Raw genomic sequence first — 21,213 nt, 5'->3', positions numbered from 1 at the left:
GGACCGAGACATACTGAAGCAAGCTACCTTACATTTATATAGCGATGCCCCTTCTTCCTCAGCACTTAATTTTTCTTCCGTACCGTAACAATTTCCTTACCTTCCGTTTAATCTGTGCTTGAAAAGAAATTCATATCTGGCAGACAAGCAGGAAGAAAATGGCACGAAACACGCGAAGACATCCATTAGAAGCAACACTACATAAATTGTCATCAGCTCCCTCTTCACCCCACCCACCATGACATTATGCGCACGCCCGGGTGACGCATGGATCACGCGCCACCTATCAACGGCACGCAAGCTGTGTTGCAGGAAGTGAGTGAAGATGGCGGAGGCGATGGAGGCGGGCATTGTGCCCTACAATCAGGTGGTGATCGGTTGGTGTATCTTCGGGTTGCTCTTGCTGGTAAGTAGTGGTAGCGTCAGTACTTTAGTTGGGGTCGTTTTTATACGGTCACTCCATCATTCGTCCTGCTGTCGCCTCTATCCTATAGTACACGGGCCAGATAAATGGCAAGTATGTGACTATAAAGCCCTCCTACCACCCCGCCCTCAAGTCAATCTATTTAGAATTGTGGCATATGGTAAATTAAAACTCTTTAAAAGAGGTATTTTAGATTCACCGAAAAGCAGTTTGGCTCGGGTTAGCATCCCGGATAAACTTGCATATTTTCATTTATCTTGAGTCATATTTGCCAACACCAAAGAGGGATCTTAGATAACAGGTCTCGAGGGATTAACTCTCTCTTTAACTGCTGGGACATGTGCCCCAAATCTCCCATGGAGTCCTATGTAAGCGTTTCCAGTCACATTTAATATTGTTGCCGTTCGGTTCTTCCCACTTTTGTTAATTTGTAAGCCTTATGGGGGTCAGTAGGATGCGTTTATATAGTTTGGACACAGTGTGCCAAGTAGTTGTCCGATCCAGTGCTTTAAATGGAAAAAAAAAGTGCAGGTACTCATTCAATTGAGTTAGGGGCGTGGCTAGTGGGTGGGGTGAGATATGATGATAGAAACACTTCTGAGTATTCGTTTTTCCCTTGCATTGCCCGTGACAGTTGTCTCAAACTTTCCATATGTGCAGATTAACAGGTACATATGCTAATAAAGTGGTGTGAAGTACTTCTGAGAGCAATGCACGGAGCTTCTAAACCCTGAATGCAGCCAAGCCATCAACAGTACTATTAGCCCTACCAGGCTAAGAATCGATGTGCACCAGGACGAGAGAGACTGGCATAGCATCATTAATAACAAGTATTAGACGCATTTCTTTTCGAATACCTCCTGGGTGTCCTGATTCTCTCCCTCTCTGATTTAGTTTCTCTCTCACACACAAACATACACACCTCCAGGCAAACGCACATAAACAAGCAGACAAATACTCTCTATCAATCTTCACATCTCTAATCTTGCCATCTCTCCCCACTCACTTCTCTCCCATTTGTATTGATTTCTCTTGCTGCCCCACTCTCTTTACCCCTAAATTATCCTATAATCCTCTACTATCACTTTTTCTATTTCTAATCTGCCATCTCCGTGCCTCTGTTACTCTTTCCATAGCTGTCTAGATCTCTTCCCCATCTGCCTGCACTTACCCCTTCTGTCTCTTTTTTCCCCCCTTTAAACTCTCCTCTGCTCCTTCTATCTCTGGCCCCTCACTCTTTACCTTCTTTCACCCCATTCTCCTTCCTCTTCCCTCAGCAGAAGGCCACATGGACAGATAGCTTGTAGTGGCACACAGTGCGCACTGCAGGGCCGTGAGCATAAGCAGTAGGGCAGAGGTCAGGGGAAGAACAATACTGGCCTCTGATGGGTAGGTCATTAGACATCCTCCCACCTCACCTGGGCGCCAGGCAGGCCGCGTAGGCCATCTCCACCACCTCATCCCTGTCAATGTCCCAGCAGGTGGACAGGGGTGGGGGTGGAATTGCCCATTGGCCCAAAAAATGTCCCTCCACTCTTCTCTTTATCACACAACGCCCTTTATTTTCCCACATCTCCACTCCAACATCATTGATTGACCACACTCCTTAAATAGGCTGCCACACCCTCACCTTTCTCACTCTCCTCATCCCTTTCTCTGTCGCGTATATTCTCCGCTTACCCTTGCATCTAATTTTTTTCTCACACACCCCATCTTTCTCCATTTTTTGACACCCTCTAGCTTCCTTCCTCCACTTCACGGCATACGCATAACTGACTCCCTTCCTCACTATCGTCACCTTCAGACTTTTCTAAAAAATTTCTTTAAATTAATTTTCCACCATTTTTTTTTTTTTACTGCTTTTCACCTCCTTCTAAGGTTCTCCTGTAACCACATCTTCACGTATCAACTTGCTGTCTGTCTCACACATAATCTCACACTGACTTTCTCACACCAGCCCCACACAAAACTTTGCCTACAGACACCCTCTCTTAAATCCAACCTTCCCCTCGTTAATCCTTATCAGACACCTCTTCCTCCTGACTCTCTGAGGCCATAACCTCCCTCAAACTCGTCCTTCTCTCTTTCATGCATCTCTACTTCTTTTTCGCATCTCCTATTTCTCATATGAATTATCACTCCCTCAGTTTATCAGACACACTTTGTTTCTCATGCTGCCTATCACTCCGGCATGTTTTAAATGATAAATTTACAAACATACACAGGCGAAAAATCTGTGCTTCACACTTAGATAAAACTGACCCAGTGGCCTTGCGTTTGATGTCAGTTGAGTAAACCAAGCACATGGCTGAAGATTTAAGTATGTGCAGTGATGATATCAAGCTAAAAATGGCTATTTACTTGTAAAAAAAAAAAAAAGAAGCAAATAAAGATTAATGCCATTTTGAAATTGCTATACGTGTGTATTCTTCCATTTTAGGTATTAAAGGGTTTAACTTATGCAGTTGGGGCCATAGGGGGGGCAGTCTTATCTGGAGCAGCCCAGCCACCTCCTAAGTAAATACCCTCCAGTCAGGTGGACTGGGGTGGGGGTGGAATTGCAGGAGCAAGTGAGTCAGGCGTCAGTGGGAGGCCAAACGTTTAATGGGACAGTCACCAATGCAGGCTCTCTTCCCTCCCACCCATTCAGGCTGCACACCTCACTGTGCCCCTGGCAGCCGATGTTTAAAACACTAAAAAGACACCCAGAATGGAGGCCCGGCAGGGGGCGGTTGAGGACAATGAGAGCTTCGGGAGCAAGGGCCCACTTACCCCTGCGGCAGGCCTCCAGCAGGCACCAAAACGGCAAACATGCTGTCAAATAAAGGAGCCACAGCTGGCCCTCAGGCATCGGCCCAGTATCTGATCAATCCGAGTACCGGTACTCACCTTGGTACTGGAAAAGTGCCGGTACTCAGCTTGGTAAAAACAGGAAGTGCCGGTACTCAGTACCTGCGAGTACCGGCCCATTTAAAGCAATGGTCCGATCATTATGAGAAGTGAGGGACTAACAGATAGCATTGGATGCTTTGTGATCTGTATTCTAAGTTTAAAGAATTTATAAAAGTCCATTTTATCTAGACCTAATTGGGCATGTAGAGTGGACAATGACCACAGTTTACTCTCAGAAATGTCATTGATTAGATTGATGCCTTTGTTTGACCAGTGTGGCCAAATATTAGCTGACCATCAATTTTGAGTTTGTGGTTGGAGTTGTATATTGTGATCTGTGAAAGGTAGTCTATTCTTTAAAGAGATTTTTTAGTATTCTGTATGTTGTACTTTGAGTGAGGGCTGCACGCTGAGGTCGAGCTATACCCCCTGGGCTCTGCTGTCCTAGCACGCAGCTCTGTTCAGCCCGACTGCTAGTGCCCCTGCCTCCCACGCAGCAGTGCACCTTTCGAGTCCCCTGGACTCTCCTCTCTGCCTTCTGGCATCTAGCCTGGCTTCTGCCTGCTCTTCTTCTTCAATTGATTGTGTTTTGCTTTATTCAGTTGGATTTGCTTTATTCAGTTGGATTTCATTATATGCCGTTTTCAGTTGATCCTCCACTCTTCCCAATACGGATTCCACAGCACAGAGACCTCCCTCCTAGCTGCCACGGATGACCTCAGCACCCTCCTCGACCAGGGCCACACAGCAGCCCTCATCCTACTAGACCAGCCTTCGACACCGTCTCCCACCGCACACTAACTGCCAGACTCCACGATGCTGCCATCTGGGGAACTGCATTCGACTATATTCGCTCCTTCCTCACCTGCCAAACCCAAAGAATCACACCCCGTCCCTCCGCTCCAAACCCACAGGGATCAGCTGCGGAGTACCCCAAGGAACCTCACTCAGCCCAACGTTCTTCAACATCTACATGGCCCGTCTCGCCACCATCATCAGAAAACAAGGACTCATCATAGTATCCTACGCCGACGACACCCTGCTCATCCTCTTCCCTCACCAACAAACCCAACATCACCAGACGCAGTTTCCCAGAATGTATGAAAGACGTCACCTCCTGGATGACCAACAGCTGCCTAAAGCTCAACTCGGAGAACACGGAAGTCCTCCTCCTCGGATTCACCCCCTCAGCATGGGACAACTCCTGGTGGCCCAAAACCCTTGACTAACCTCCCACACCCACAGACCACACTTGCAACCTCGGCATAATACTCAATTCCTCCCTCGCCATGCACCAACAGATCAACGCCAGATCCTCCACCTGCTTCAACACCCTCCGCATCCTCCGCAAGACCTTCAAATGGATCCCTGCCGAATCCAGAAGGATTGTCACTCATGTACTCATAACCAGTAGACTGGACTACGGGAACGCCCTCTACGCTGGAATAAACAAATCTCTACTCCTCAAACTCCAGACAATCTAGAACGCCACAGCCGGACTTGTCCTCGGCATCCCACAACACCACATCACCCAACACTTAAGTGAACTCCACTTGCTCCCCGTCCAAAGGAGAGTGGCCTTCAAGCTCCTTATTCATGCCTACAAATCCCTCCACAATATCGGACCCCAGTACCTCAATGAAAGAATCTCCTTCCACAGCAGAGCCAGAGCAGCCAAGACCTGGAACGAAATCCCACTCGGGATCAGACAAACCCCCACCCTGCAAGCCTCCAGGACGAGCCTCAAGACCTGGCTCTTCGGATGAGAAGGAGCTGCGCAAAGCCCCCTCCCCCCAGCACCTTGAGACCCTAGAGGGTGATTAGTGCGCTTCACAAATCCCTGATTGATTGATTGATTGATTGATTGATTGATTGAGGGAGGGAGTTGTGAGGGGAGCATTGTCAAGATTGCAGTACGGGGTATGTGTTTTATTAGAGATTTTTCCACTGCTACCCAAACTGTTTGATATCCCGTGTCATTAACATACCTGTTGGTGCCCTGTTTAAAGAGATAGGCTGTTTGATAGTTTCTGAAGTTGGAGAGGCCTCGTCCACCTCTGTCTTTGGGCAATTTTTTAAGCGAGATTCTAGGCTTCTTCGCTTGCCAAAGAGTTTTCTCAAAGTATTGTCTATCTTTTCAAGAAGTCTTCGGAAAGGAACGTAGGTAGCATGCTGATGAGGTAGTTAACCAGGGTGTAATCATCATTTTTAATGTTTCAGCGCTTCCCCCACAATGAAAGGAATTTGGGCGACTATCCTTTCAGAAGTGTATTAATTTTAAAGTAATGAGATTTAGTTGATCTGCTGGGTGGTTGTAAGATCATTCGTGAACTCTACACTCTGCCATGCCAACCTAGATTTCCTTAGTATGTCTTTGTTACCATGGTTATTAAGAAGTTTAACTTCCGACTTGTCTTTATTAAGAGTGTACCCCGAGATCTCAGAGAATTCCTGGATTGATGATATTAAGGCAGTTATGGCGTAGGGGGCCTTTTCGGAGACAACTGAGATGTTGTCTGCCTAGGCGGCAATTTTTATTGTGGTTTTCCAAGATGTGATGCTAGTTATGTCTTGTTCCTCTCTTAGGTGTAAGAAAGGTTCTAGTGCTTATCGAAATAGAGGTGGCGAAAGTGGGCAACCTTGTCTGGTTCCCTGTTTTAACTGGAGGGAAGAGCAGATAGTGTGACCCGCTCTGACCTTAGTGGTTGGTTTATGGTAGAGCGCCATAACCATGTGAATAAGGGGTTCGCCTAGGTCTAATTTCTCCAAGGCTAGGTTTAAGTATGTCCAGTCAAGCTTACTGAACTCTTTTTCTGCGTTCAGTGTAACCACCATGGTGGGAGATTTTACTATTTTTGCTTTCTCTAGGACATGGCATAAAATTCTAGTATTATCACTGGATAATCTGTTTTTTCAAAAATCCCACTTTGGAGATGTGAATAAGTTTGGATATATATTTTTGCAGTCATGGCATATATTTTATAATCAAGATTGATTAATGAGATTGGCCTATGTTTTTTGGCAGCAGGGGTTCTCTAGCATCTTTTGGTATTAGTGTTATAATAGCCTCAATTGGGCTACCCGTAACTTGACCTGACGTAGTGAAATGTGTGTAGAATCTTGAGAGGTGGTATTAAAGATGTGGGAGAAGTCTTGAAGAGTTATGTGTTATAGCCTTCAGGGCCCAGTGCTTTGCCGGTCTTCTGCTTTTTTTTTAATAGCTCCAATCTCCTCTGGAGTGATCGGACCATTAAAGAAGTTTTATTCCTGTTCTGTCAGCGTAAGCAGCCTAGTTTCTTCTAAGTATCAGTTGCATTTTGTATAGTCTAATGTGTTTCATTTTCATATAGTTTTTCATAGAAATCTTTGAATGTATTCACAATCTTACTCGGATTGGTATGTATGGTGCCTTTTTCGTCTTGATTGTGTTGATTGCATATTTTTGTAGCTTAAATTTAGAAATGACGCTAAGGAATTTCCGGCCTAGTTGGATTTCTATAACCCGATACTTTTTTGTTTATTAATCAAATGCCTGCCCTTGTGCTTACGATTTTATTATACTCTTATTTTTTTGTTCCCGATCTTATTTAGGATAAGGTTGTCTCCACTAGTGATATGTTGTTTTTCTAGCTCTATGATTTCCTTTTCCAAATTCAGAAGTTTGCTCTTAGCTTCTTTATTCATATTTGATCTTATCCTCTTACTGTCGTCTTTTATGCTTCCTATCTCACGAGGTCGGGGAAGCCATTTTCTTTGTCTATAAGGAAGATCTTGATTGAATCCTCAATAAGGTGTTTGTTATTTTGGCATGGTAAGATTTCATCATTAGATATTCAGTGGGGTTGTTTCAGGCTTGGTGCAGGGTCAGTAATAAAGTAATACAGGAGTGGTCTGAAATCACTCTTGGTTCGATTGTAGTTTGATCTACCTTACTTAAATAATTTTGAGATATTAGTAGGTAATCAATGCATGAGTAAGAATTATGGGGGAATGAGTAGAACGTATTTTCACTTTCTGTAGGGTTCTGTGTTCCCTATGCATCAATTAGGTTAATGTTAGTGCAGAGGTTTTTGAGTTTTTATGTGATTTATTAGAGCGGAATATACACTGTGAGTTCCTATCTAGTGAAGGATCAAGGGGTAAGTTGGATTGCCTTGCCAGTATGAGTGTAGCAGAGTCTGGTATTCTCTTGATTTGTGTGGAAAGCTCCTCCCAAAAGTAGGGATTGTCTTTTGTGGGAGCATATATGTTGATCACAAAAAACTCTTATTTTTGGCTAGATTTGAAATAATCCATCTCCCCAGTGTCTCTGAGAGACTTGATACTAACTCTGTTCTGTATTTTTTGGTTACCAGTGTTACAACCTCTTTTTCTTACCAATTGCGGCGAATATGCTCTGTCTAGGAATTGGTTATTCCTGAATTAATTGATCTGTGTGGAATCAACCTTGGTTTCTTAAAGAAGAATGAAATCTCCTTTCTGTTTGTATAAATAGGCAAAGATTTTCAGTTTTTGATTGGGTGATTGATTCATTTTGCATTCTGGGAGATTATTGTAATGTTTTGTGTAGGGTATGTCATCTGAATAATTTTGTACATTGATCCACGTCTGAGTTACCCCCTGCTGACCATGTATTAAGGGTTTTATGATTCAATCTTACTTGTGGTGTCCGGTCTGACAGTAAGTGAGTTATACCATAGGTAACATCATCCCTACCACTGTGAGTATTAAGTCCGCATATGAACCACCTTTTGATTTTGCGGCGGTGAAGAACATTTTCTGTGTCCTGCACCTATATTTGTATGGGAGTACAGTCTATATGTGCTGACAAATAATATACATAGAATAGAGTTAAAAGAACAGCTGAAAATGAATATAATAAAGTAAAATATTGAAACTCACAAGCCCCCCTCCCTTTTGACCTCTCCCCTTTCCCTCCCACCCCCAAGTAAACCACAGGAATGGCAGTAGAAGGAAAAGCCGCTCCTCCAGGGAAACAGAACGCAGAGGCAATGTATATGTAATGGAGGTTGTCGGTTTTAGGAAGAGGCTACAGGCTTGGACCAGGAGCCTGGACGAAGGCGACCAATGGCTGTGCAGGTAAGTTGGATAACTGGGGGATACCTGGGCACCATCGGCTGGGCTCCCCAACGTCGGGGCGGAGGATTCAGGGGTGTCTTTTTTAGGGTCTGATTTACTCAGCTGGTTCCAGTCATGGTCCGGGGACCCTTCAAACAGAACAGAGGCTGCAGGAGTGGAGGAGGGGGTCCTGGAAAGGTCAGCCAACGATCCAGACTAGGTCAGGATCGCCGGATAGACTTCACAGGATAGGGAGGTCACTTGAACTCGAGCCGGGTGCAGAGTGGGCAGGGGTCTCTGCTCCGCGGTCCTGGGAGTTGTTTTTTTTTGTTTGACAAATCCGTGTCCACAGGAGAAAAGAGTCTTTGTTGAAGGCAGGTAAGGTCTACAGGGGTTCTTGGAGTTGGCTGGCTGTAGGTCTGGCCAATTGCTGCATGCAGTGTCTTGAAGCAGGAGACAGACCAATAGGGCTGGGGCCAAAGCAGTTGTTGTCCTTCTTTGCTGCTGCATGGCTCTTCGGTCCTTCTTCGTAGGTCGTCTAATCTGAGGAGCAATGTTCAGGGGTGCCCTTAGGGGTGTTAAAGTGGTGTGTAGGTTGGTACCAATGGGTCTCCAATCTGGTGTGGCAACACCCCCTCTTATGCCACCCTCCAGTGGGAGGGGGCATAGGCCTCGTCCTAATTCTTCAAGATGGAGGGAACTGAGACATGTGCTTCACTTCGCCTCCACCCGATGGGTGAGTTTAGCAAAGGTGGCCACACCTCCCTTTCTTTCTAGGTTTTCCTGCCAACTATCCCACCCAAAGTGGGGATCAGAACAGGAGGGAGCCAGCTGCTGATCGCAGCAGAGGCTGGGGGTAACTAATAAAGGCGGGTAAGCCTTTGAAGTTTTCCCTTTGTGGACCCTGCCCATCCTGGGGGAGGAAGCCTGACACCTCTGCCCAAAATGTGCTTTGTTTCAGGATCCAGAGAGCGGAGGGCTCTCTACCCAGGGGTCCAGAAACCTGTCTGGTGGTGGATGATGGTGGGTAGTGAGGGCTGGAGGTTTTTTCTGGGGGCATCTCTAAGATGACCTTTCAGTGCATTTTACATTAAACCCAACACTGGTATCAGTGTGGGTTTAATGTGCTGAGAAGTTCGGTACCAAACTTCCCAGTGCTCAGTGAAGCCATCATGGCTTGTGGAGTTGGTAATGACAATCTCCCAGCCCCTGTACTTAAAATGGCTTCACCTCACTTACAATGCCTGTGAACGGCACGGACACTGTAGGGGCACATTGCTCATGCAGCTATGCCCTCACCTGTGGAATGGGCTGTAAGGTCTGCTACAGGGTGACTTACCCACACCACAGGCAGTGTTGGTGGACATGGCAGCCATGTCTACTCTTCAGTTTAGTCTGCACCAAAACATGCAGCCTGCAATGGCAGTGTGTGGGTGTTAAAGTGAGGAGTCTCTGAAAGTGGCTTAATGCATGCTGCAGCCCTCAGAGGCCTGCTCTGGTCTCAAGGGCCTTGGTACCAGTTGTACCTTTTACAAGGGACTTACTTGTAGACCAGAGGTGTGCCAATTGTGGAAACAAAGTTTGAAGTTCGGTAAAGAACACAGGTACTGGGGCCTGGTTAGTAGGATCCCAGCACACATTCAGTTAAGTTGGCATCCGGTATCTGTCAAGAGGGGATAAGCATGCAGAAAGGGGCACTTTCCTACAATAATTATTTTCATTAAACAGTTGCTCAGTGCACAGAAGTTGATACAATCATTTACAAATAATGTGACAGTTTATGATTAAAAAAAGGCATAATTTCATTACAGTCTCAGTTAATAATAGGCCATAATACAGATGGTATAGGTGTAATTGAGGATGACAATACTTGTATGTATTTACAATCAGCATTTGGACCCCAAAAATAAATCACCTGATCCGCTTGTTGGCACCAGTCATTTTCCTAATCTTGGATGCTCGTCGGTCATGCCTTTGCGAGGTTGCTTTTTGCCACCCCAGTCACCTACATTAACCAGATCTTCGAGTATCTGGGCCTGGCATCGTCTCCCATTATGCACTCAAAACACAATCTGGTCTCCAATGGGATCGCAATATCTGTAACTTTGGCCATAATTTGCACCACTCCTTTCCAAAACTGCTGGATTACTGGATCTTCCCAGAGGATATGTAAAAAGGAGACCACGATACCACATCCTGTAGCACAGAAGGACATATCGTACTGACCCAGATGGTGTGGCAAAGATCTGGAATAATAGAATCTGTGTAATATCCTCAGCTGTATTAGACGGAAGCGAGTTCTTATGGCAAATTCTCTGGGGCTCTGGAGTGCCTTCACTCAGTCCTATGTCCTCCTCCCACCCTACTCGCAGGGAGCACAGAAGGTCAGGGGAATTGTTTAGTATTTTCTTATATATGATGGAGTATCCCTTGGCTGGCATGGGATCCAGTAGCAAGTGGTCTTCCAGTGGAATGGATTCCTGCAATTGTTCTCCCTCTGGAACGTGGCACCTTGATCATGTCCTAGCTGCAAATAACTAAATAGTTCCATTGCTCCATTTCCTATTCCCGCTGTAGGTCTTCGAAGGCTGGTAGTGCACCCCCTCTCCAAATGTTTCCAATGTATTCTATACCAATCAGTCCCTATTTATGGAAGCCCTTCAGGTTCCCAGCTTCCTGTAATAGCTCACTGTACCAGAGTGGGGTCCTATTTTTCAGCTTGCCTTCCTAGCTCAAATGTTTATTGGCCGCTCTCCACGCCCTAACGACCATCTGAGTATGTATCAGCAGCGATCTCACTCGTGTCCTATTATATAAGATTGACAGATAACCTCAGATTCCTATAGATTCTCGCTCAACCTGATAGGCCGGGTCCTCTGTGTCCCCGAACATATAGTCATAGATTAGGACTAGCTGCGCCACCCAGTAGCAAATGTTGGGGACCGCCAGCCCCCCTCAAACTCTCACCCTTACCGAGGGAGATTTGTGAGCTGCATTCATTCCATAAGAGTTTATGCAGTTCACTGTTCACCTTGCAGAACAAGTCAGGCAGCACCCTGTATGGGGTATGCAGAAGGACATACAGCAGACGAGGGAGAGCCATCATCTTGAAGAGCATAGCCCTTCCTATCAGGGACACCGAAAGTGCCGTCCAATGTGCCACATCATTCCTAAGACGCTCCAGTTTAGGAAACCACTTTCTCCATATAAAGTCCTCTGCATCGCTGGTCATGTAAATGCCTAGGTACTGAAAGCCACGTGCTGCGACCGGGGCCACACATGTGGGTGGAAAGACGAGATGCCCTCCGGCTAGAGGAAAAATAAGTCCCAGTTGATCTGGTAACCAGAATAACTTTCAAAGAGTTGAAAAATATGGAGAATTCTGTCTACCATGAGGCATTGCTGCATAGCATACATTTCTACTGGTAGGTCGTTAGCCCTGCTGCCTTCCAAGATTGTAGTCCTTTGATTGTCCCCTCTGTTTCCTTGATGGTCATTCCTGCTCTAATGCATCCCTATCGTCTGATGAGAGGACTCTGAGAGAGAAATCTTTCAGGAATTCAAGACAATCGTGTCTAGATCATGTAGTTTTGCCATCCATGTGCAGGGTTGAAGGTTGTTGGGGATTTTGTGTGTCTGTGTTACTCAGAAAAGGAGGCCAGCCCAATAGACCTTGGAGTCACTCCGGTAATCCTAGGTTCAAACTGCAAGGTAGGCCTTAAGCAGCAGGGCAGTCCTTTGAGGGTATAAGGCAGAATTCAAGCAGCAGGGCAGTCCTCTGGAATAGAAGGCAGTCCTTCTGAGTGTCCTCCGCAGGTCCAGGAGTGAACGGAGGGTCCAATATTTATACTTGGTACCAGCCTTTGAAGTGGGAGAAACCTCTAAACTATCCGTTCTGGAAAGCAAGAAAGGAAGGGAAGCCTGTGGGAGCTAAACAATTGATAGATTGCAAATGAGTGACTATGAAAACAACTAATGGTATGCTGTGGGTGGGTTGAAAGCCCTCTGAATTTTAAACACTACGCCTTGCAGTACAGCGCATGTGCTGTGTAGGCAAGACCTAAAAAGACGCTGACTATAACACTATCCAGAGATGCAAAAACTGCATTTGCTTTTCACAAATGAAATTAAAGTTTTACTACACTACAATATAAAACCCGGGCAAAGCCATCTCTGTGTCTTGCATGCAATTATTTTAAAAACAACTAAAAGGGGCCATGCAGTAAATGCCCAGGAGAAATGCGTGATCTCAAAGGGAGAACATTCAAAAGTGCCAGTACTCAGTACTGGTGAGCACTGTCCCATTTAAAGCACTAAATACATGTGATGTAGTGAAGAATGTATAACTTTTAAAAATTTTACCCTCTAACTCTATTTTGATTGGGTTATATACCCTGTCATTTGAAAGTCGTCAGCGTTCAGAAATTACACATCCTCCTCATGTAAGCCATAAAGTAAGTTCTCTGACATCCTCAGCCTGACTAAAAGCCTATTTCATTCCTTCGTAGTCTACTTTGCATTTTATTGGGAGGCCAATAGAAGTTACCCTTTACCATTCCAGTCTTTTTATTTCCTTCAAAAACATCTTCCAAGCGGAGACGTTTAGGCAGAGATCAGGTAAAAAGAAGAAAATGGCTGCCCTTCAACACCACTATTGCCTTATGAAACACCTAATTCAATACCTATTCTAGGGAGTGAGTTGAACTGAAGATCACCATCAGCGTTCCTCTAGTGTCTCCATTGGTACTCTTGGTGTTAAAAATACAAATATAAAAACAGTTACATTCCACTGGAATCTACATTTTTAAAAACAATTTATGCCACCCTAAAATTCATAGTAGGTACACAGTCACTTAAGAAATGTAACAATCATGTTATACACAAAACATCATGATTAAAAAGTGCCAGTGCAAAAGCGTCCTAGAACTATATATCAAGGTGCAAAACACGCTCCACTTTTTAAACTCCGTAGTAATCTAAAAAAAAAATATATATAATAGGTACACTATAGAATGACCAGTTTGTTGCCTTTATACCAGATGTGCAATAGGAAGTTGCTGACCACAAAGATAATTAAAGAAGATGTATCACTTTTTAAAATTCTCTGGGCTACATGATAGCTAGTTAACCCCAGGTTCAAACAAATTGGTCTAATCCACTTTCGACGGAACTCAAGATCCTCCAGTAAAAAAAAAACCCCTTAGTCTCCGAATCCAGACCACAAGCAGGGCACAGGCTTGAAGCCAGTACTTATTTGTTTGTAAATGATTTTAGCGGAAGAGTGCCTAGCCGAAAGCGGACATACAAACTCTTGGCTAATGGTGGAGATTTTGTGCCGAAGAATGGCTCAAAACACCGGTAAAGCTTGTTGGTCAAATGACCCAATGCCCCGTTATTTATGTATGGTTCATGGATGTACGCCCAGTAGTGAGATTTCAGACCATTAAGCTCAGCTTTGCAAAGGGAATATGGCTCATCCCACAATCTCTGTAGTCCCAACCTATACAACCAGCCAGAGACAAATTTGACCCAAGATTCTCTTGGCATTAATGATGTTTAATCTCTATAGCGGCTGAGTTTACACGTGGACCAAAGGCGACACTACACAAGAGGTTCAAGTGCAGCAAGGACAATAATTCTCTTAAGTCCTAGGTCAAAAAGGAGGGGAGCAAGAGGGGTGCTAGTCGGTACAGAGACAAGGTTCTGCACAAAAGTTCCTCGGCAGTAACCAGTTGATAAGAAGCAGTGCAACCCCAGACCTCGGCACCATGGAGTGCAGCGCTTTGTACTTTGGCCCGGTATACCTCTTACCCAGTGATGTGGAGTGTGAGCTCGTTCTTTTATACAATGTTATACTATGCTTAATTAGCAACGTGCTCTTAGTAAGTTGTGCAACCCAATTGAATTTTTCCATTAGTTTGACTCCTAAATAATCAAATCTATGTACCTTCTCTAGTGCTTCACCACCAAAACGGATGATCGATTTCTTAACATCACCTATTTACATTAGGCTCCAGACCCCTAGACTTACAAAACCCTACAAACCTGTTTATCAGGAGCTGGAGCCCCATAGGTGTTTTGGAGATAAGAAGTGACTCATCTGTGAACAAAAGAATGATAGCCTTTCTTTTGATCAAGACAGGTGGATCATTTCTGCAATACTTCCGCTACATCATTCATATAGAGGGTAAATTACGTCAGGGCAAGAACACACCCTTGACTCACACTGCACTGAGTAGGGATGCATTCTGTTAATTATCCCGCATTGCCACAACAAACTTGAGCGAAGTTCTTTGTATGAAGTTTTACCATGAGCTGAAGCAAATTCCCAGGGACACCCATGTTTGCCAAGACTCGCCACAGATTATTACGTGGAATAAGATTGAATGTGGTTCTAAAGCCAACATAAGCCACCAAGAACGTTTATTTAGATAATGAAGCATATTTTTAGTAAAGAGTGGCACATCTAAAAATCTTATCAGAGCTGCTAGTCTTTGGGCGAAAACCAGCCTGAAGTGGGACATCATTTTCACATCTTCCACCCAGTCCAAAAGTTTGTTCAGGACTTGCCTGGCAACAATCTTTTGTAGATTGTCAATGAGACTGCTTGGCCTGTAAGTTGAGGAGGCACAAGCATCATCCTTCTTGTAAATCGTGATGGTTACAGCTCCTGTCCAAGAATTGGTAATCTCCTCTCCAGCTGAGATGGCATTAGATAATTGGTTTATGTAGCTTGTCCATACTAGGGGCTCAGTTTTGTCTAAATCACTGGGGATTTTATCTGGCCCAGGGCCCTTGGCTGATTTTAGCGAGTCAATAGCTCTGTGTCTTCAAGGCTAAAAATTACTACAGCATCCTCTGCACAGAATACAAGCGGCACTTCAATAGAGGCTACCTGATCGAGACTCAAAAATGAGTCACTAAGAGTTTCTGCTGCGTATAGCTTGGAAAAATAGGAGACCAAGCTATCAGGCTGAATATGATGATGATAGGTCCCCGCATTTTCTGTACAAGCCTGCACTGCTATACACCAAAAGGTCCTGTTATCCTTCATTTTGACAGCTGTGAGCATATCTTGCCAATTTTTTTTGTTTATTCCGTTTCTTTTTGGCCTCACTCAGGGTAAAGTTGTAGTTATGCATGGCTACTATAATTGTGCCCCTGTTACATCCCTTAACAGCTAATCTTAAAGAATGCTTGGCCAATTTACACTCCTTGTCGTACCACTTACCTTCTTTGCCCTGACATGATTTTTCTGCATCTCATTAAAGAGTGGGTTGCGAATATTAAGTATAGGCATGTCTGAACTGCTGCGCCCTAAGTAGCTGGATAAGAAAGTCACAAACAGGCAATATATCTCTGAATAACAACCTTTGGTTAGGCTTCACATATGGCCAGGAAACATGATGACAATTATTCTCTAAAATTGGTTTAGAGACTGTGGTATAACAAATGTTCCTAAGCCTTCTCAGGGCTTTCCCCAACTAAAGTTAAGACCAAAGAATTATGGTCTCTATCCAAACGTGAATCAACTTTTTTGTCAGCCAGCAATGGTCATAATCTCACATCCATAAGGACATAATGGATGACACTAAAAGGAGAGCCTCTTGTAAATGTGTCCACCCTCTCAGGATCTGAGATAGTACATCAATTGCATGCTCTTAATCGTGTGCCAACCATCATGGATGCTATTTTAAGAGCAGTGGTTGAAAAATTACTCTGAGGTTTCCCTGTCAAAGGAATACTCAACATTTCATCCTCTTTATCTGTTATCTCATTGATGTATAAAGAGGGTTCATAGGAGGTATTGAAGTCTCCTGCTAAGATTATCTTTGTATTCAGGTGGATAGATTCTAGGACCTCATCCAAGAGAGGTAAAATAGGAGACTCTTTACTAACCACGGTTGATCCTATGTAGGTATTTATAAATGCCATTCGAATGCCTTAAGGAATGTAACAGTAATCCTCATTAAATCAGGGTAGTCTACCTGCATTAAAGTGTAGGAGTTAAAAAGACCATCCTTCAAAATCAAAAGCCCACTGATGGCCGTCCCAGATTTCTTTGGGGATTTGGCTTCCACGCTATATATTTAGTGAACCCATTTATGAACACTTTTTTTAGTGGCCCAAGTCTCTTGAAACAAGCAAACGTTACAACCACCAATGTTTGACGTTCACTCAGTGTCTACCAGCTTTATCTTGATGCCAGCCAAATTCCAAGATAGCATGATAATGCTAGCTTGAGGGTCTCTGCCACCCGTGAAAACCATTTTGTTTGGTGGGGCAAGGAGTTATCTCTGTAGGCATAACAACAGTGCTGTCAACTGTGCCTTGCAAATTAACCTTTAGCTGCCACAAGTGGAACTTTTAGCATCACCACCGCTGTTAATAGAGTGCATATTTTCTAGAGTTCTCCGTACCACCCATAAAATCTGCTGTATTCGTGAGGCAAAAAGCTCCCTCTAACGACATGACAACAATACTATCACATGTACCCAGCAAGTTAGTCTTAAGGCTACCACAAATGGGGGTTATAGGAGCACCACTGGTAAAAATGTGAGGTGTTTTTTCTAGGGCTTTGCATATATCAATTACATCATGAGAACTCAGTCCCTCGATTGCATTAAGATTAGAAGCATCAACAACCTCAGGGGAGGAGGAGCCTAGCTCGCAACCAAGATGGCCGCGTAGGCTTGTGGCTCCCGAGGGCCTCCGCAACCTCCCACGTCCATCCTGTCATAATCCTGATTTTTTTCGACGGGCTTTTGTCTATGATCTTGCGCTAAGGTGCCACTCGTTTTCCGAATCGAAATTGGACTCCGGGAACCGGTTTCTTGGCGATCTGAAGTTTGCGGCCTTCTCCGGCCTTGGTCCCGGACTCGGGTTGGTGAGGTGCCCGGCTGCGAAGTGAACAACAGCGGCATGCCAGGCTGGGCCTGCCCCGGACCCCGCACTTTCACTTTCGGTTTCGAGTTGGTCTACTGACACTGATGAGGAGACATTGGGAGAGCTGCGCCGAGTACGGAGTGCAAAGCCTAGTTTTGACCTGTAAACGGGCCTACTTCAGCTAGTGGCCCGGATCTCCTAGCCTTCCTCCGGGTGCTGGAGGGTGCTGACCTTACTGATCGCTGACGATGACGACAAGAGTGGATGGCGACAAACTGAAACCCAAATCTACCCGGAGGGGAGCCTATTCCCAGGCCAACAATATGGACCGCTATGCGCAGCCAAAGGGATCCCCTAGTGGATCACGTAAATCGCCTGAGCCGCCCAAGGAGGCCTTGGGCGCATCACCCGAATTGACTCTGCTGGATGTCATGGGGGCCATTGAGGAGATGAAGCTGACTGTGAACCAACAACTGGATACTCTGGCCAACAAATTGGACTCGGTGCTGATTGATGTCACCTTGGTCAGAGCGGACCTGTCGAAAACCAATGACCGGGTCGACTCGTTGGCCCAAGCGTCATCGAGCCTAGCGGTAGATGTGGCCGCTTTGCAGACGACGGTGCGGAGGTTACAGCTCACTAGTGACCTGACTGAGCGTCGCCTCGAGGACTCTGAAGGCAGGGCCAGGCAGAACAACGTCCGCATTATCGGCGTGCCCGAACGATCGGAGGAGTCTGCTGTGGATCTCTTTGTGGAGGATCTAGTGGTGACTCATCTAGCACCCACAGGGCTGAGCAAGTTCTTCGCTGTTAAACGGGCCCACAGGGTTCCAGGGGGTGTGCCTAAGGTGGGGGCCCCCCCGCGGCCGATCATTGCCCGACTTTTTAATTTTCGAGATAGAGACGCTATCCTGCAAGCGTCGAGGGTGGCTGGGCCATTACGATTTGAGAACTCTAATGTTAGCTTTTACCCAGACTTTACGCAAGCGGTTCAAAAGCAACGGATGGGTTTCTCGGCCATCAAACGGCGCTTGAGAGACACGGACTTCAAGTATGCGATGCTATTCCCGGCTAGGCTGCGGGTCGAGCTAGATGGTCGCTCACACTTCTTCGACCGGCCGGAGGCGGTGGGAGAGTGGCTGGATGCCCTGCCCAAGAGTCGGGAGCCGGAGGGTCGGATGACGGAGAGCGGAGAGGGTCTGACGGAGTAGGAATGGAACAGTGATCTTGGCGCTGGACTGCACCGGTAACGTTTTGCACCTGTGGCTGCACTGGACTCCAGTTTGTGACACTTTGCCCCGTGGTGTTTGGAGGTTGCGAGGGGCTTGCTGGGGCCCTTTCCTCTTTCTGGGGTTTTTTTTTTTGTCCTTTCTGTAGTGAATTTTATATTGGGGCGACAGGCACACTGCAGGTTGGGGGGCCTGTTCGGGCTCACGCAGGGGTGCAGGGAGGGGGGAGTTTTGTTGGGGTTGATGGGGTGGGGTTGGGGCTTCTTTGTTTGTTTCACAAGGCGGGGTAATATTTCATGTTGTGCTACTATGATTGTGCTCCCCGGGAGAGGGATGTTTTGTGTTGGGAGGGATGGGGGGTAGGGGGCTGAAACTTCTTTCCTGGAATGCGAATGGGCTGGGGGACAGGATAAAGCGGGGGGGTAGTCCTGCAGTTCTTGAAACGTATTTCGCCTGACATTGTGTTCCTGCAGGAAACGCACCTCATAGGGAACTCTTTCCATGCCATGAACAGACGAGGGTATCGCCTTCTGGCCCGTTCTGGTTTCACCTCTGGCTCGAGGGGAGTGGGCATTTTAGTCAGGACCTCTCTCCCGTTGGTGGTGGATGAGGTGCTCCACGACGACAGAGGGCGCTACACTGCGCTGGTGGGGAGGTGGGAGGGTAGGTTGATTACGCTGGTCAATGTGCCGCCGGGCCTGCAGGCGGCCACCTATGCCGATTTGGGACGCCTGCTGCTTGGGCTTCCGGGGGGGGTGTTGGTCCTGGGGGGGGACTTTAACGCTGTGGTTTCCGGAGTTGAGGATCGATACCCCCCTAGGGACCTCCCTCGGGCCCAGAACTGGCTGGGGGGCTTTCTGGATACCCTGGGACTGATAGATTGCTGGCGGTTGAAACACCCTGGACAGGCGCAGTATACCTTCCATTCCGGGGCCCATGGTAGTCTTTCGAGGCTTGACTATATGCTAGTGCCTGCGGCCCAAGCTGGGATGATCGGGGAGGTGCGACATTTGGCACGCGGTATATCAGATCACTCCCCCCTCTTGTTACACCTAGATATTCCCCTGGGGGCGGAGGGGAGGGTGGCGCCGATCAACCCCTGGTACCTACGAAACCCCATGATTCGTGCAGACCTTGTTAAGTCTCTGGAACACTACTTTAATGACAACGTGGGGTCGGTGTCTTCCGCCATCTCCCTTTGGGAGGCCTTTAAGACGATGCTCCGGGGCCAGGCCCTATCTCTCATTTCCTACACCAAAAAATGCGCTGCGCAGGAGGTTGTTCGGCTAGAAGATGAGATCACTGAGTTGGAGAGTGATTTGGAGCAAGGTGTTACGGATGATAGATTGCATGTGTTGGAGCTTAAGCAGGCCGACTATAAGGCACTGGTTACTGAATCTGCTAGGAGTATGAGCAGGGAGCAACAGGGGCGTTTGTATGATATGGGTGATAAGGCCGGGAAGTTGATTGCTTGGTTGGATAAGAAGGAGAGAGCGAGTCGAGTGGTACCGGAGGTTGAGAGGGTGGACGGTGTGTGTGTGACGGACCCCGGTGATATAGTTGATTGCTTCGCGGATTATTTTCACGGGGTCTTCTCTCCGGTCTCAGAGCGCTCGGAGGAAGACTCTCGACTGCTGCTTCGAGACATTACTCTGCCTTCCCTATCTGATGAGGATAAAGTATTGATGGATGCGGCCCTGTCGCCAGATGAGATTGCTTTGGCCATTCGCTCTATTGCCTCGGGTAAGGCCATGGGTCCTAACGGACTTCCCATCGAATTATACAAGTTGCGCCCAGATGTGATTGCGCCTTATCTCCGAGACATGTCCCTTGAGGCTAAGGTGGTGGGCTCCCTCCCCACTGACCAACGTCTTGCTACTATTGTGGTTATCCATAAGGAGGGGAAGCCGCGGGATCGGTGTACTTCTTACAGGCCCATCTCCTTGTTAAACGCGGAGCCCAAAATCCTCGCCAAGGTACTGGCCAATCGTCTGATTCGGGTTGTGGGCGACCTGATTCATCAGGATCAATCCGGCTTTATACCCCATTGCAATACCGCTTTGAACCTGCGGCGATTGCATGGCGTCCTTGCTCGCGCTCCATTCATTCGTGAGCCGGCCATTTTGGCGTCCTTGGACGCTACCATGGCGTTTGATACCTTGGAATGGCCGTACATCTGGGCAGCATTGGCGAAGTTTGGTTTTGGCCCGGGTTTTATCGGTTGGGTGAAATTGCTTTATGACAATCCACTGGCACAGGTGGTGGTCAACGGACGTGTGTCAAGAATTCCTGTCATGCGAGGGGAGGAAAACGGTAACCAGCGAAAACGGACTACATCTCCCAGGATGCTTAGCGGTTGAGAGGTTATGTAAACAGGAGAGCTGTTACATAACTCAAGGAAAACACGCCCTTATGTAAACAGGAGAGCTGTTACATAACTCAAGGAAAACACGCCCTTATGTAAACAGGAGAGCTGTTACATAACTCAAGGAAAACACGCCCTTATGTAAACAGGAGAGCTGTTACATAACTCAAGGAAAACACGCCCTTATGTAAACAGGAGAGCTGTTACATAACTCAAGGAAAACACGCCCTATAAAGGGAGGAACCGGGAGGTACAACGCTGTCGGATATTGTGTTTACACCGACGTACCTGCTTAGTGAAGAGCAGTGTTCCGGAGTGGTGCTCCAGTAAGGCAAGAA

At 46.4% G+C, this 21,213-nt stretch overlaps 1 protein-coding gene across 1 annotated transcript in view; it reads left to right on the top strand.

Moving 5' to 3' along the window:
* Positions 1–231: 231 nt before the first annotated feature.
* Positions 232–21,213, top strand: part of LMBRD1 (LMBR1 domain containing 1) — a 701,604-nt gene continuing 680,622 nt past the window's right edge. The window contains exon 1 of the mRNA XM_085610906.1: positions 232–406. Coding sequence (XP_085467032.1) covers positions 326–406 — 81 coding nt within the window. The 5' untranslated portion in view covers positions 232–325. The remainder of the gene's footprint in view (positions 407–21,213) is intronic.

This window comes from Triturus cristatus, chromosome 6, assembly GCF_964204655.1.
Source record: "Triturus cristatus chromosome 6, aTriCri1.1, whole genome shotgun sequence".
Lineage (NCBI taxonomy): Eukaryota > Metazoa > Chordata > Amphibia > Caudata > Salamandridae > Triturus > Triturus cristatus.
The sequence above is the reverse complement of the archived record's forward strand: the minus strand, read 5'-3'. Positions and strand labels throughout refer to the sequence as shown.